Here is a 16,869-nt window from a genome sequence, read left to right on the forward strand (position 1 = left end):
TCACAAGAAGCTTGTGGCCCTGAAGACAATCCGGGCTGCTCGTCACGCAGGAGCCTGGGAGACTCGACACGGAGAGCAGAAGCCTCAGCTACGTACCCAATTTCACCTCCGCGTTCTCCGTTAGCAGCACGTTCTGCCCCTTAATATCTCGGTGGATGACATGGTGGGCGTGTAAGTGAGACAGGCCCTAGAAGAGAGATGACCCAGCTTTAACTTTCTGGCCCATTTCTGCATCTTTTCAAACCGCAGAAGCGATCGAATCCTACTGCAGGTGCCAGGGGCGGGATGGAAAAACGGTGGCCACCGCTTCTCTGCCCTGTGGCTGGGCGGGCGTGGCCCTGGGGGGCGTGGCACACTCAGCCTCCTGCACCACAGCAAGGGGGGCATTTTCCCCAGGAGACTCTGGAGGCTTTTTCCGAGCCTCTGGGAGGACAAAAACGGCCTCCACCGGGTTCCGGAGGCCCTCTGGAGGCTGGAAAGGGGCCCATTTCTGGGCTTCCGATAAGCCCATCTTTTGCCCTCCCAGCGGCTCCACCCGGGCTCTGCACTTACGTGGCATGATGAAGTGGCTGCGTGGAGACTCCTGGGAGGGGAGGGGCCAGCCAGTCCGCGCAACTACCGGTTCGGCAAACCAGATGCAAAATTAACATTCGGTTTGCCTGAACTGGTGCGAACCGGCTGGATGCCACCCCTGGAGGGGTGCCCAGAATAATCAACCTTCCCCAACCAGGTGCCTTCAAGAGACACCAAGGTGCTCCTCCACTCACCAGATTGGGGGGGGATTGTGGTACAACTTGCACCCAGCTAGTTAATGGAGGAGGAGGAGGAGGCTCTGGTTCATCACCCCAAGCTTTGGAAAGACCCCAGGTGGGCTTCTCTTCAAAACATTAAAAAATGTAGACAACAGACGTTGTTCCTAATCTACATCTGTGGGAATCCACTTAACAACCGTAAGTGGTCGTAAAATGGGGCAAAAGTCCTCTCACGCCTGTCTCGCTCAGCAACGGAAATTTGGGGCTCGATTTGCGGTTGTACGTTGAGGATTCCTTATCTGTTGGTCATTTCCGAGCCAGCCTTGAAGAGCCCAAAATTCCCTCCCCAAGAGACTTACTCTGAGGACCTCCCTGCAGATGTAAGCAATCCAGTCTTCCTTGAAGCAATTCCCTTTGGTTTTCTTCACCAAGTCTGTGACGGATCCGGCCCCACAGTACTCCATGACCAGCTGGGGAATCGGGAGACGAAGATTAGAAACAAAACGGTGGCTGCTGCGACAGAAAGTTTCCACGCAGGTCTTCTCTCTTTCTCCTTTCTTCTTTCTAATCGTTTTTTTATTTTATTTTTTTAACCTGAACATCTTCCATTAAACAGTGTGTTGTCTGGGTACAAATGCCTCGAATAATAAGGCTGGTTATTAATATTGTAAGATTAGAGAATTGTCATCAGTGCAATGAATATGGTAAACTCTGATTTCAATTGAACAGGCACGTTTTCTTCCCGAGGACTCCTCGGTGGTCTCTGAGCTTGGTGGCTCGGAAAAGCAAAAGCAGAAAACCCACCGCCAACCTCAGAGAGCACTAAGGACCCCACACAGCCTCCCTCCTCCTCCTCCTCCACTCCACAAACCCCCACTCCCACCTAACACTGATGTCATTACCTAGTTGAGCAATGAAACGTCTGCGAGACAACTCCCAAGCTCAGAGAGCACCAAGAAGCCTTCATTTTTCAACCCTGAGCTACAAACAGTCTCCCTTATTGGCCCTTTCCTTCTTTCCAGGGGCCCCTTTTCCCATGTGTACAAATCAACTATATCAGAGAGAGAGAGAGAGGAGGTGGGGGGAGATGAGAAAGAGACAGAGGGAGAGGGAGAGAAAGAAAGGAAAAAGAAAGCGAGGGAGAGAGGAAAAAGAGAGACAGAGATAAAGAGAGAGAGAAAAAAGAGAAAGAGAAAGCGGGAGAGATGAGAGAGAGGAGAAAGAGGAGAGGAGGGTGAGGAGATATTGAGAGAGGGGGAGAGAGGGAGAAAGAAAGAGAGGGAAAGAGGGAGGGAGAGAAAGAGAGAAGGAGAAAGAGAGGGACAGAGGAAGGGAAAGGGAGGGAGGGAGGAAGAGAGAGAGAGAAGGAGAGGGAGGGAGAGAAGGAGAAAGAAAAAGTGAGAGAGAAGGAGAGAGAGAAAAAAAAAGAGAAAGAAAGAAAGAGAAAAGAACTGGAACTGGATCATGAATTTCAGTGCCCTCAACATACAGTTGAAATATTAGCCTTAAAAGCCCAGCGTGCCCCCATAGAGCATTACTTGCTGAAGCTCCTCACCCCAATGGAAGCCCTTCTACAATAACGACGATGGCAGAGACGCAATTGACACAACTGCTTCCATTAGATTCCTCTGCTCTAATCACAATCCCTAATTACACGGACAACTGTGCAAAGCGGCCATTACGGTGGCTATCCGTCAGCTTCCAGATGGCCACTCACGCTGGCCCGTCTCCCAGCGCAACCACAAAATTGTTGAGATTAGCGAGGACCCGAAGGCTACCGGGAATGCGGCGTTCTGCCTTTGGGCCTAAGGTCTAAATCCACGGATGAGAGAAGATCCAGAGAAAACCCTCTGTGGAGGCTCCTTTGCTCGCCCAGAGTTTTCTCAACCCCCTCCGGTATCTCCCTGACCAGCCCTAAACCTTCTCCTCCTCCGATTTTAGCAGGTTTCTGGCCTCTTTAAGAGATCATGCAGAGCAAAGATTCACATATCTTTCTAAAAAGGAAAGGAGAAAGCAGAGAGGCAAAGTCTCTTGTCATTTTTATTTATTTCTTTAAAAAAGACAGACGGGCCATGAAGTTAGGAACCAGCGACAAGGCCTTCCACCTGAGCCCAGAGGGCTACTTCTGGTGGCTGAAAGATTAAATCCTACCTCCCAGAAACTACACAGAATTCAACTGGATTTTGTTAAAAGGCTACAACTAAAAGGAACACTGCCAGGGTTCCAAATCCAAAATTAAATCAGAGTCCAAGGCAAAGGATTCCTCAAAGTTCCAATTTATGAAGAGAGCCGTGTTGGCACATCTGGGAAAACCCGAATCTGAAAGCTTTCCAGTTTTTCCCACCCAGCTGAAAGTTCAAGATCTTCCCACCCCCACCCACCCACAAGTCCATCACATGGTCCCACCTTCCACTGCCACGCTGGCAGCTTCCACCCATCCAGTTCCGGTCAGGTGCAGAGGTGCAGAGACAAAGGATGACCTTGGCTTTCTAGAAAGGATTTTGTTATGGCTACATAGCATCTGACTCCGGACAATCCCCTCCTCCCATTTCCCCACAATAGAAAATGCGTAGTAGAATGATAGAAAGTGTGGCAGGCCAAAGATCCAAAAGGAAAGAGGGCTGCAGGCCTGAGAAAGACATCAGTACGAAACCTCCGTCTGACTCCCACAAACAGCTCTTTATACTTCTGGTCAAGGAAGAGGTGGGAAGCCAGACCCAGATGGTACCCTAAAGATATCTGTATCAAGGATCCTTGGGGTTCCCCATATGTGGCCACTGGGGTCACTGTGGGTGTGGAGGAAATATGCAAATGGAACTAAATTGTGGAGAGAAACACAAAACGTACCAAGACAATAGAAAACCGGGCAACGCTTTGAAGTTTGCTAATCCATAGAAGAGAATATTTGTAGGGGTTGGACTGTGGGGTCCTTGGGGCTCTCTGAACTTGCTTGCTTTCTTGCAGATGTTGCATTACCAGACTAGATAATGTCATCAGCACTGAAGATGTTACCAGGTATGGTCATGAAATGTCTGCAAGAAAACAACCAGCTCAGAGAGCACCAAAGATCCCACCGTTTGCTCATCCTTCTCCTGACCACACCCGAGAACTTCTCTTACTTCACTGAAACCCGGGAAGAATACAATTTTGTCAGCTGAGGAACCCATCCAAGAACCAATTAGTTCCTCCCTGGGGACCAAGAGTTATCTACATTTCCAAACACAGAAGAAAAGAGAGAGGAAGAGACTTACCCATAACTGGTCATCCTGACCTGCTGGACTTTTCTTGACAAAAGCACCGTAGTAGGTCGCAATGTTCCGATGGTGAGAATACTTCTTCAGCATATTAATTTCCAGTTTGATTTCTTCCTCCTCATCCTAAATTGAACAAAAAGGGGGGATATGAAAATTGAGGTGACAGTAACCATGTTTCCCCAAAAACAAGACCCTGTCTTATTTTTTTTTTGCCGCCAAAAAAGGCGCCAGGTCTTATTTTGGGTGGGGTATGTCATCCACTGACTCCCCTCACTTGTGCCCATCACCCCCATTCACATTCAGCCAAGGCCTGGCAAACAGTCTTTCAAAGGAATATTTATGACCACAGACCTTATCTAGCTTGGAAAGCTGCCATGTAACTATTGTCCAAATGAGGAGCTGTGGAAGGAAAGGCTGGGCACAGAGTCTCTGGGATTCACGGACAGATCTTCTGGCCCCATCTCTGCCTCTGTCCGAGCCTCCCCCAGGCTCCAGGACCGGCCCATGTTCCTCCCCAACCTCCTCACTGTCTGACTCTGCTGCCAGTTCCGCTGGCCACTGGCGGGCCACAACACTACATTTGCAAACTATTCTGAAATTCACACATGAACATGCAAAGGATATGCTGCCCTACCAAATGTTGGGTTAGCCTTTTTTTTTTCTTTCCAACCAGCATTCTCTGCTCCCGTCACCCTCCATTTCCCCTTGGATCCAGGGAAAGCCACCAAGTTTCCACCTCGCCAAGAAGCGCCCTGCCCACTTTGCTCCGTCGGACCTCCGAAAGCCAAGTGGGCAGGACCCAAATCTCCTGGCCCGTGCAGCCACTGCAATGGGGAAGTTCTCACCACCCCTCCCCAAAACGCACTACCGACAGATTCCTGCCTGGCAGATGGGCCGATTATCCCGTGGTGACCAGCCTCCCTCATCTTGCTGCCTGAGCGGCTCTGGATGGAGCAGCTCAGCAGCTCAGAGATGAAGACGGAAAGCGACCCAGAGCAACAGCTGAGGAGGAAACGGTGCCAGCCGCCTTGGAAGAGCACAGCAGAGGCAATTTTAGGGCCCACTGCTGGCAAAGGCAAAAGTGTGAAGCTGCTGAATTTAGATCCTCCAGTTCAGATTCATTGAACCTCCGCGATATTCACTTAACCCCTGCAGCAGTTCAATTAACAACTGGGCCACAAAGCGTCGTAAAACAGGCAACATTCAATGAACCCATGTTTTGCTTAGCAACCCAAATTTTGGGCTCCCTTGCAGTCGTAAGTCGAGGACTGCCTGTACAACTCTCCCCTTGACTCTCTGGATTCCAGTCCTTGTGTGAGTCTCAAACGCAGCCATTCCTGGCCTCCGAAGGAGACTTTTGAGAAACACGTCCGTGGCTGTTTTTCCCCTGGTGGAAGCAATTCGTGTCTCTGCTCACCTCGGTCACATTCATAACCTTGATTGCCGCCAGCTGCCCTGTTTTCACGTGGCGACCCTGGAAAAAAGAGAAAGAAGGAACCGTAAAGCCAATGAAAGCTGCCTCATGATAGTCCCGTCAATGCCCCGTACAACGCCTGGAATCCATCATCATAAAAGGGCCGTTTGAAAGCCGCTTCCAGGCCAACTCAAACAATTTGCACGGCACCTAATGGGAAATCGATATTCTGCCATTAGGGGGATCTAACGTCGTGATTTAACATTGGAAGCCGCCCAGAGTTCCCCACGTTGGTCAGCAAAGAAATGTAATACATAAAGCAAAAAAAAATAACATCCGCGGAAACGGGGACAGCAGGGAAATCTGTAGGAAAGTAGGAGTTCCTTCTATGCAAACCCCTGGATTTCCAGTCAGGGAACCGTGTTACGAATCTAATCGATCTTCTGACTTAGGCTTCCCCCAAAAGCACAAGGCAGGCGCCTGGTCCTAACAAAACCCCTTTTAGTAAACAAATGTTTCCTGGCTAAGCGGGGGGTTGGACTAGAAGACCTCCAAAGTCCCAACTATTCTATTCTAGTCTTCAACTCTACTCTATACTCTATTCTAAAATGATTTGGGGTCTGCATAGATCTGTCTCAAAATCTCTCACTCACATGCACATTGTTGTAAAACAATGTTGTAAAAGAAGAGATTGCACAACCGTTTGTCTGAAATGGTATAGGTATAGGGTTTCCTGGATAAGCAGGGGGCTGGACTAGAAGACCTCCAAAGTCCCAACTATTCTATTCTAGTCTAGTCTAGATTTCTACTCTACTCTACTCTACATTCTAAAACAATTTGGGATCTACACAGATCTGCCTCAAAGTCTCTCACTCCCATGCAAAGATCAATGTTGTAAAATACTCGCTGTAGCTCAACCTGAGATTTGCCCTCAGTTTATACCCAGCTGATGTCACGGTTGGAGTTCCTGCATCGGAAACCATTGTTTCCAACAGTTTCCAGGCATTGAAAGTTTCGCAGGGCAGCGTGAAGCCCTCCCAGACAAGCTGGCACCCTCATTTAAACCCCAAACATTGCCAGCAACGAAATATTCTTCCAACTTCCCTGCTCGATTAAATCAAGAATGTTTAGATCGCTGGGAAATCTTTGCCCAAGTTAATTTATTGAAAGTCCTGGTCAGCTGCTAGTCGCCATAAAGCTAGAATGAGAAAGCATGGGAATTAAGCTTTATTCATTGGCTACTAATGAAGTTACATTAACACTGATAGGAATAATTCTTGGGAAATTCCTTTAATGCAGTGCAGAGGTCTATGGCTAATTCTGGTTAATTAATAATACCCAGAGGAGGGTGGGAGGGAAATGCAATAGTTTAATATATAGACAGACGTTTAAAAAAAAGCAGATTACATTTCAATAAGTGGTTGAAGTTTGTAAGGTTTACAAAATTTTACATCGCGGGTTGCCAACAGCTAATCAAGGAAGATTCATCGTTTTCTCAATTTTAATGAGTTTTTCTGCCATAAGGAATGGAAAAGTGGGCCCGAGGGGGCTTAATTTCTAACAAAGACTTGTCCCTTTGGGTTTCATCATTCTGGAGAAAACTTTTCCAGGAATAAAACTTCAAAAATGAGCTTTCTGCTGAGAAAGGGGGAGAGGTTTTGTCTCCTACGGCAAAGATCCCAACTGGATTTTCTACGTGTGCCCCCAATGTCAGCCATTACATCAAAGGTGCATTAAGTCCCCTGCACTGTCCTGCTTCTACTTTGTCTTCTAAGGTAAATTTATAGAGAGAAATCAACCCAGGGGAGACTTTAAGCCTCTTATTCCCATAAGCGCCCACCAATAGCTAAATGACTGATATACTAGCAGCTGGAGAGAAAGGGACATAACTCCTGAAGGGCCTCTGAGGAACCTCTGGTTGAAGTCACCTAGAAGCAAGATATTAAACAAGAGGAAGGTTCAGAGCTGGCTTTTCTTCCCTGGAGCCACATTTAGAAGCTGGAAATGTCCTGCATATCAATAGAAGGAAGTTGAACCGAGGGTTGAATTGTGTGTGTGTGGGGGGTCCTTTGTGCTCTCTGAGCTTGGTGGTTTTCTTGTAGACGTTTCATGACCCAAATAGGTAACATCATCAGTGCTAGCAGGACGTGGCATAGGGTCCCCTGCTTGAGCGAGGAGTTGAATCCTTTGCTGTAATCCGCCAGGGTTTGGACTACCTGAATTCTTTCACACCAAATAGAACCTCTTACAGATATTCAGAGATTTAGGCAGCTGTGGTGGCCCAGTGGTTAGAATGCAGCATTGCAGGCTGACTCTGCTCACTGCCAAGAGTTCAATCCTCACCAACTGAAGGTTGACTCAGAGGTGGGTCAAATGAGGAGCCAGATTGTTGGGGGCAGGAGGCTGACTCCGTGAACCCTTAGAGAGGGCTGGGAAGCTCTGGGAAGTGGTGCATAAGTCCAAGTGCCATTGCTACCTGTTTATTTTACAGGCTCCCTGGACACCATCCAGCCGCTGCCACGGAACTCTTAGCGCTGAGTTACGGATCTGAGGTGGCGCAGTGGTTAAATGCAGCACTGCAGGCTACTTCAGCTGACTGCAGTTCTGCAATTCGGCTGTTCAAATCTCACCGGCTCAAAGGTTGACTCAGCCTTCCATCCTTCCGAGGTGGGTAAAATGAGGACCCAGATTGTTGTTGGGGGCAATGTGCTGACTCTGTAAACCGCTTAGAGAGAGCTGAAAGCCCTATGAAGCGGTATATAAGTCTAACTGCTATTGCTACTGCTATTGCTAAAGAGGGAGAGGAACAGATCAAAAGCCATGGTGGCGCAGTGGTTGGAGTGCAGTACTGCAGGCTACTTCTGCTGCCTGCAATTTGGCAGATCGGATCACAGCAGGCTCAAGATTAACTCCTCCTTCCGAGGTGGGTAAAATGAGGACGCAGATTGTTGGGGGCAGGAGGCTGACTCTGTAAACCGCTCAGAGAGGACTGGAAAGCAATCTGAAGCGGTATATAACTCTAAGTGCTCTTGCTAAAAGAAGCCGAAAAGATCGGGATCAAAATAATTCAGCAGCTAAAGTTCGACACAATTTCTTCGCTTAATCCCCAAGCTTAAATTTAGCAAGTGCCTGCACGGCCACACGGAAGTTGCTAAAGACTGTCTTCAAGCCACAACTGGCCTACTTCTCGACAGCAGAAATGGGTCAGCCCTTTCCCACATATATGCAGCCGGGATGTAAATCTCCCAAACGCTTCGGTGTCAAGAGCCTGCAACAATTTGTCATTTTATAGGTCTGTTCAAATCCATTTAGGTGAGATAGGCATTAGCACCGACATGGAACATCTGATGAAGCTCAGACAGACACGGGAGAAGTGAGTAACGCTGCAAATAAATCAAAGCAGAGGAAGAGTCTAACTTTTAAGGATGCCACATTTGTTGTAGGAGAATACAGGAAGGAGTGATTTCCCCTCTGCCTTCTCTGCAGCTCTGCATCTGAAGCTCAGTCAGTAAAGGAAGTCTCCTTTTTTAAAACACACACACACACACACACACACAAATCAAAGAATCTCTAAGCAGTTGGCAAGGCTTATCTAGAGGAAACACTCAACAGATTGGAAGCTCAACACCATAGTAGAATTATTATTATTATTACATGGTTAATCTTTGGTGAGATTCACAGCCTTTGGGGCTGGTTGGTAGCTCAGCAGCTCGAGTCCTAACCAAGGACCTAGGAACTGTTAAGGTAACGTCGGAGGATATCAGCTGTTCCAAGTAGGGAGGCTTTCTTTTGTAGAATTAGAATGTTCAAGTCTGATAAATTTCCAAATAGCGAGGTAGCCCTTTAGGTATTGCTCCAAGGGCTCCAATTACAACACACGATTTCTTTTTCCACAGTCGCTCAACCTCAATGTGCAAGTCCCGGTATTTTGTGATTTTTTCTTGCTGTTTATCTTCAATTCGTGCATCTCCAGGTATTGCAATGAACCAAACTTTTTTCTTTTCAACTATTGTTGTGTCAGGTGTGTTGTGGGCCAAGTGCCTGTCAGTCTGGATTCTGAAGTCCCACAAGATCTTGACTTTCTCTGTATTTTAATAGAATCATCAATCTGCTTGAATTATTAATTATTAATCTGTTTGTGTTATTAACTATTAATCTGTTTGAATAATAATAATAATAATAACAATAATAATAATTTAGAACAGTTAAAAATTGACAAAATCACCATCAGTCAAATGCAAAAAGCCGCACTGCTTGGATCTGCACGCATATTACGAAAATACGTTACGACGTCCTAGGCCCCTGGGTGAGGCCCGACTAGTAACCAATGCCAAATCCGGCGAAACAACTGGCCGCTGTGATACAATTGTATAATAATAATAATTGTTATTATTATTATTATTCCAGCCTGTGTTGGTTAACCGCCTTTTTCTCTTTCAGAACTTCCTGATAAGCGGTTCTTTAATTTAGCACACTGCTACTTCTCCATTTCAAGCTTTGAGGTTTTGGGTAGACTGTTTCCACCAGTCCTAATTTAACAAAGCCAGAAATGATTAGGGGGCTGGAGGCTAAAACATACGAAGCCCGGTTACAGGCATTGGGCGTGTCTAGTCCAATGAGAAGGAGGACTAGGGGAGACGCGATAGCACTCTTCTAATATTTGAAGGGCTCATACAAAAAACAGACAATAGTCAGACTGTTTTCCAAAGCACCAAACGTCGAGACAAGAAACAATGGACGGAAACTCTCCAAGGGGAGAAGCAGCCTGGGACTCAGGAGAAACGTCCTGGCGGTGAGAGCAATCAACCGATGGGGCAACTTGACTTTAAAAGCTGTGGATGCTCCATCACTGGAGGCTTTCAAAAAGAGACTGGATTTGCCTGAAATGGTGTAGGGTCTCCGGCTTGAGCAGGGGGTTGGACTAGAAGACCTCCCAGGTCCCTTCCAACTCTATTATTACTATTATTCTATTCTACGTGTCTGTGGAGATCCTCCGTCATCCAAGTCCTGGTTGTCCCAAAGGGGCTTTTTCCAAGAGGCAACTGGACTTTCTTGCTTTTTCTCTGAAGACGTTTCACTTCTCATCCAAGAAGCTTCTTCAGTAGTAATAGTAGTAGTAGTAGTAGTAGTAGTAGCAGCAGCAGCAGTAGTTCATCTCCTCCTCCTCCTCCTCTTTTTCCTCTTCTTCTCTGAAGAAGCTTCTTGGATGAGAAGCGAAACGTCTTCCAAGAAAAACCAGAAAGTCCACTTGCCTCTTGGAAAAGCCCCTTTGGGATTCAATTCTAAGCCCTCTGCTCTGGCTTCTAACTTCTCTTTTATGTTGCTGGTTCCTCTTCTGGCTGCCTCCTGGCGGTTGAGTTGGATGCTTTGAGGCAAAACCCAGAAACAGGAAGGTGTTACTTTCAACCCAAACCACGAAATTGCTCCCAGGCTCAAAGGAGTCCCACCGTGCCAGATCGTTGGCCTGCTCTGGAGCCTTCTGTTCCCCAAAAAATGGGGCAGAGCATGAAATGGTTGCAGGGGACTCCAGCAGGCCTTGTGCAAACCACATGCCTGCACAATGCAGCCCTTCTTAAAATCTGGCACAAAGGAGCCCCATCGCTCAGCAGTTTCCTTTCCTTTTTTTAAATGAAAAAAAAAAAAGTTCTGGAAACGACTCGGTTTTGCATGATTCATCCATTTTCTCTGCCTCCAAACAGATCTTCAGCCCAGCTTTTCTCACCAGCTTTCAGATTGTGCCCTATTCTAACCAACGTTCCCCTGTGCTGGTTTTAAGCTCCACACATCTCCTATAAGAGAGCCGGTTCAGCCCAGCGGTTAAGGCGCCACGTTAGAAAGCAGGAGGTGGGGAATTCAAGTCCGCCTTGCTGGTGGACTTTGGGCCAATCACCAGGCAACGGTGAGTTCTAGTCCCACCTAGTCATGAAAGCCAGGTTGGCGACTTTGGCCAGTCCCTTTCTCTCAGCCCAACCCTCCTCACAGGGTTGTTGGGCAGAAAACAGGAGGAGGAAGTTGCGCTGGAGATCTCTGGAGCCTTGAGTTGCTTGTAAAACTATTACAGATGGGATATAGCTGTGAGGGCGAATCTGTGGTACCTATGCCAGAAGTCGCACGCAGAACCACCTCTCTGGGCACATCAGCCATCGCCCGTTGCTCTTCCGGGTTCCGGTGCGTCACATGCGTGCCGGCCAGCTGGTCTTTGCGCACGTGGAAGTGCTGGAAACCAGAAGAGCAGCTCCCTTGCAGGCATGTGCATGCCAGGAGACTGAGCTTCCGGTTTCTGGCACACACATGCGCGCTGGCCAGCTGGTCTTCATGCACGAATCTGCACCAGAAACCGGAAGACCAGGTGACTGGCGCGCATGTACATGCCGGAAGCCGGAAGCTGGACTTCCTGGCATGCGCATGAGTTCCAGGGAACGGCTCTTCCAGTTTCCGGCGCTCACCCCCGCACATGCGCTCCCGTTTCGGCACCCAGTGTTGAAAAGGTTTGCCAACACTGGGATAAAGTGTCAACCAATCCATATGGTTTACGAACAGGAAGTGGGTTTCTCTTGCTGCATTAAGGCCGACCACGTGGCTTTGGGACAACCGGTGGGCCCAACTGGTTCACACCTGATGGATGAGTGACAGATCAAAGCTCCGAGCTGTATCTCTTGTAAAAAAAAAAAAATAGCTTTCAAATATCTGTCCCGGATAAAAGCCGATCCCTGCTGCGATATGCACAACGGCTCATTTCATATCCAAACAGCCCCAAAGTTGCACAATAACCACAAGAACGTGTCAGCAAGGAAGTGAACGTCAGCAGAAAAAGCAAAAGAAAAAAGCACCAGTTGGAATGGATGTTCAACCATCAATCAAAGTGGCTCTGAGCTTTATAATCGGATGGAATTAGTTACATGACAGCATCACATCCCCTCAAGGCTCGGTTGCATTAATCACTGGCCACATTTGATGCCTTGAGGTTTGGCTTAACAAACTAATATAAGGAACATGGCCAAATCGTGGCTGTCTCCCTTCCCCCTTTCCACCAGCAGAGAAATCAGCCACCAGGCCCCTCGCTGCTGTTCTGACTGACATTAAACTCATGGCTAATGGTGCCTATTCTGTCTAACTTTCATTCACTGTGGAGTGGAAAAGAATATTGAATATTTTAATTTTTTAATTCATCCATTCTTCAGAAATATCCCGTACCTTATAGACTTGTCCATAGGTCCCATTCCCAACGACTTGCACTAGTTCAAATATTCCAGCTGGGTCCTAGAAAAGAATTAAATTGCAGGGAGTTAAGTTTCCTTCTTGGAAAGATCGGCTTCTTGGCTGAGTTTTGCAAACTGCCTCCAACTCTTTATGTGGTTCCTTTGGCTCAGCATCTTGGGGTAGAGGAACCACAGTTGATGGTTACGCGCACTCCACACACCCAACTCCATTCCCTCTCTCTGTGCCTTGTGGGCCACGCAGTTTAATTTTAAGAAGTATTTCGATCTTTAGTAGTGACTGTTGGATAGATTTGTGGTTTTACTTGATGGTTGTATACCACCCAGAGTGAAATGGGTGGCCGTATCAATTTGACACGTAAACTCTTCAACCATCTCCAGGCCAGGCAACATGGGTAAAATGCAGTCTTTGTACCATCTGAACATACTTCAACTCTTCAACACACTCCGTGAAACGATGAGGATAAAATCCCCCCTGGCCCATTAAAAAGCAATAGGTAGATAGTTTTACACACACACACACACACACACACACACACACACACAAATCCATCTGCAGGAAAGGAATACTCAGGGTTTTAATGTTTTAATGTTGGAAACTGCCCAGAATCTTTCGCTACAAAATGAGCGGCAAATAAATTCAATAAGAGCCTCAGTCGTGCTCTGGTTGGAAGGCAGTATTGCAGGATAACTCTGCCCACTGCCAGCAGTTTGATTGTGACTGGCTCAAGGTTGACTCAGCCTTCCATCCTTCCAAGGTTGATAAAATAAGGAGCCAGACTGTTGGAGGGGCGAGAGGCTGACTCTGTAAACTGGTTAGAGAAGACTGTAAAGCACTATGAAGTGGTATATAGGTCTAAGTTTGATTGCTATAAAGAAACTAACAAATACTTCCTCTCTGGACCAAACTGAGACAAAAATATGTTTCCATGTTTTTTGTGGTTAAGAACTTCTGAAAGATTGTTGGAATGATCACGCCACATCTATTCTCGGAGAACAGAGCAACAGAACCCAAAATTAAAGTAGAATCAACCTCCCCGGGGTCAGGCAATTTCTATTTTCTAAAAACAGCTTGGAAAAGAGGGGAAGGACGGACATCCAAAATCACAGGGCAGCTAAGGTCAGGCCCCCACAGCAAAATTCAACCCTCTTCCGTAGACTGGGGCACACGCATTTAACTTCTGCTTCAGCTAAGGATGCAAATGAAGTTTAAAATGTGTTTATTTCCAACGGTAGCTATCGCAATGCGAGGCTGTCTTTTTTAAAAAGAAAAAAACCCTAAAATGATTTGAATATGTAAATCAGGGGTGAAATCGAATTACCTTCGCTACCGGTTTGCAAATGTAAGAGCAGATTCTTTCAGCCACACAACCAGTAGTAACGGTGGCCAGAACCCACCCCTGGAACTGCTCCAATTAAGACTGCAACTGAAACCCCCAAGATGGGCATTGAGAGACGCTGGAAGCAGGTGGGAGAAGTGGAGAATCAACACACACACACACACACACACACACACACAGCCTCCAATGGTGAATTAAGGAGGGATAATGGTCCCTCAGACTGTTGGGGGACGGACTATCATTTGGAAAAAAAAATGAACAATTTTCTGTCAACACTGCACGTATCTTCATTTGTAGTGCAAAAAAACATGAAATAATACAATATTTAAAATGAAGAACGGTTTTAACCAACATACATATGGCTACTAATTCAAAGGGAAGGGTGGGCCTGCTTGTTTGGGATTTCAGGGCTAAAGGTCTTTTGGAGGAAAATTCACAAACTGATTTGCTTTTTGCCACACATGTGTATATGCTCACATGAATATCTACCAAAATTGTCCAGCAACCAATTTGGTGGATGTACTTTATCTATGGGAAGAATCAAAGCAGTGGGCGAATTCTCCTTCGGACATTGTACTGTGGTTGCAATTGAATTAGTCTTAGCCAACTTCAGCTGATTTTGAAAAAAGCTAGGAGAGGTGGAGATATGTCCCCCACCCACCCACTCACTTTTAAAGCACTACTTTAAAAGTGAGTGCCCTTCCTACTCACCCATCCACCCGCCCTGGACCACATGGCAGTGAAAAACACCTGAAAGGCTGTTTTTAAAGCATTTTTTAAAAAATGTAAACCCTTTTAATGCACTAGCTACTTACAAGCTGACAGCTACTTTGCAAGCCGGCACCATCCCCTCTCCTACTCACCCACCGGCCCTGGATGACATGGCTACGAAACACACCTGAAAGTCTGTTTTTAAAGACTTTTAAAGACATTTAAAGACTTTTAAAGACATTTAAAGACTTTTAATGACTTTTAAAGACTTTTAATGGATCCCATGGCTGTGAAAAACATCTGAAAGTCTGTTTTTAAAGACTTTAAAGACATTTAAAGACTTTTAATGACTTTTAAAGACTTTTAATGGATCCCATGGCTGTGAAAAACATCTGAAAGTCTGTTTTTAAAGACTTTTAAAGCACTTCTTTACAAGCTGGCAGCTGCTTTTCATCCCACCACTCCACAGGTCGGATACTTTGCATTGGGGGGGGGCGTAGTTTGGGGATGCCTATTTTAAGTCACAGAGCCAGTGGTGTGGGGCAAAAAAAGCCAAATCCAATCCTTGGCTGTATAAACAGAGGCATAGAATCAAAATCACGTGAAGTATTAGCACTGCTTTATAAATCCTTAGTAAGGCCACACCTGGAATACGGCATCCTGTTTTGGTCACTACATGACAAAAAAGACATTGAAACTCTGGGAAGAGTGAATAACAAGCAAGATGCTGGGTCTGGACTCCTGGGGACAAAACCATATGAAGAACGGTTGCAGGAATTGGAAATGGGTCATCTAGGGAAAGGAAGGACTGGGGGAGACACGACAGGAGTCTTCCGGTATTTGAGGGGCTGCCGCAGGGAAGAGGGAGTCAAGCTATTCTCCAAAGCACCTGAAGACTGGACAAGTAGCAACAGATGGAAAGTCATCAAGGACAGAAGCAACCTAGAACTAAGGAGAAACTTCCCAACAGTGGGGACAATTAACCAATGGAACAGCCTGCCACCAGAGGTTGTAGGTGCCTCATCTCTGGAGGTTTTAGAGAAAAGACTAGACAGCCACCTGTCTGAAATGGTACAGGGTCTTCTGCTTGAGCAGGGGGCTGGACTAGAAGACCTCCAAGGTCCCTTCCAGCTCTATTCTGATTGATAGATAGTCAACAGCCATGAGATCTAGTGGCTTGGCTTAGCCAATTTGAACTGCATAGCAAACTGGTTGAACCTCTACAGCAAATAAACATCCACGTTGCTAAGTCTTAAATCTCCATCTGGTTTTAGCATCAAGGAAGTCCCTTACGCTCCTATTTCCTCTGCCGCCAACCCCAGACGTTTACCAAGGAGGAGGCACACTTGGTGGCCTTCAAGTCCCTTTTCCCCCTCCCTCCCTCCCTCCCTCCCTCCCTCCCGGCCTGCCTGGGTTTCTTTCGCCCTACTGGGCTCCTCCTCCTCCTCCTATGATGAAGACCAGACGAGAGGAGAGACCATATGGTGGAGGAATCCAGGAGAGTCATTAACATCCGAGTGACAAATGGTTGGGTCAAACGGTTGGCACCTGTCAAAGGAAACCGCAGCTATTTTGGCAGAAGCAGCCCGTCAAATGGTCCAGGGACACAAAAACTGATGGTCAAGGAAACGGCCCTAATTCTGGGACAATGAAGGACCTGACTGGTCTGGAAGACTGTAATAGATGACGGCTTGCCAAGTGGAACAAGAGTCAATCCAAGTTGAATATCTGAGCCTGACGGTAGATTGCTGCTATTTTCAACACAACAGCCAGTTTAATTTCACTTGTTAAGTTAAAACACACACACACACACACACACACAGACTCTTTGGAGATGCTTGTACCTCACTGCCAATCAGATAAGCAAGATACATTCTGCATATAGAGAAATATAGAGGATTTTCCCCCTCGGGACCCCCAAGGATCAGAAGCAACATAGGAAGGTCACACCTTAATTTTGCCCGTAGAGATTCTCCGTCTTCCAGGTTGTCCCAAAGGTGCTTTTTCAGGAGGCAGCTGGACTTTCCCCCCTTTGAAGAACTTTCTTTGCTTCTCCTCCAAGAAGCTTCTTCGGCTCTGAGAGGATAGTGGGGGAATGGAAGGATGCATTCTGCAAGGAATACAAATCCTTCCATCCCCCCCCCCCCCCCCCACTATCCTGTCAGCCGAAGAAGCTTCTTG

At 46.8% G+C, this 16,869-nt stretch overlaps 1 protein-coding gene across 1 annotated transcript in view; it reads right to left on the reverse strand.

The window, feature by feature from the left end:
* The window catches only part of NRK (Nik related kinase), a 70,264-nt gene extending 57,589 nt beyond the window's left edge, over nucleotides 1-12,675 (reverse strand). Inside the window, exons 1-5 of the mRNA XM_087728339.1 lie at nucleotides 12,615-12,675; nucleotides 5,424-5,480; nucleotides 4,004-4,129; nucleotides 1,112-1,222; nucleotides 97-187 (exon numbers count right to left, since the gene is read on the reverse strand). Of these exons, the coding sequence (XP_087584465.1) occupies nucleotides 97-187; nucleotides 1,112-1,222; nucleotides 4,004-4,129; nucleotides 5,424-5,438 (343 nt within the window). The 5' untranslated portion in view covers nucleotides 5,439-5,480; nucleotides 12,615-12,675. The remainder of the gene's footprint in view (nucleotides 1-96; nucleotides 188-1,111; nucleotides 1,223-4,003; nucleotides 4,130-5,423; nucleotides 5,481-12,614) is intronic.
* Between the last annotated feature and the right edge of the window lie 4,194 nt (nucleotides 12,676-16,869).

This window comes from Thamnophis sirtalis, unplaced genomic scaffold (assembly GCF_051295495.1).
Source record: "Thamnophis sirtalis isolate CommonGarterSnake01/CBP01778 unplaced genomic scaffold, rThaSir2_p1.2 scaffold_13, whole genome shotgun sequence".
NCBI classification, from domain to species: domain Eukaryota; kingdom Metazoa; phylum Chordata; class Lepidosauria; order Squamata; family Natricidae; genus Thamnophis; species Thamnophis sirtalis.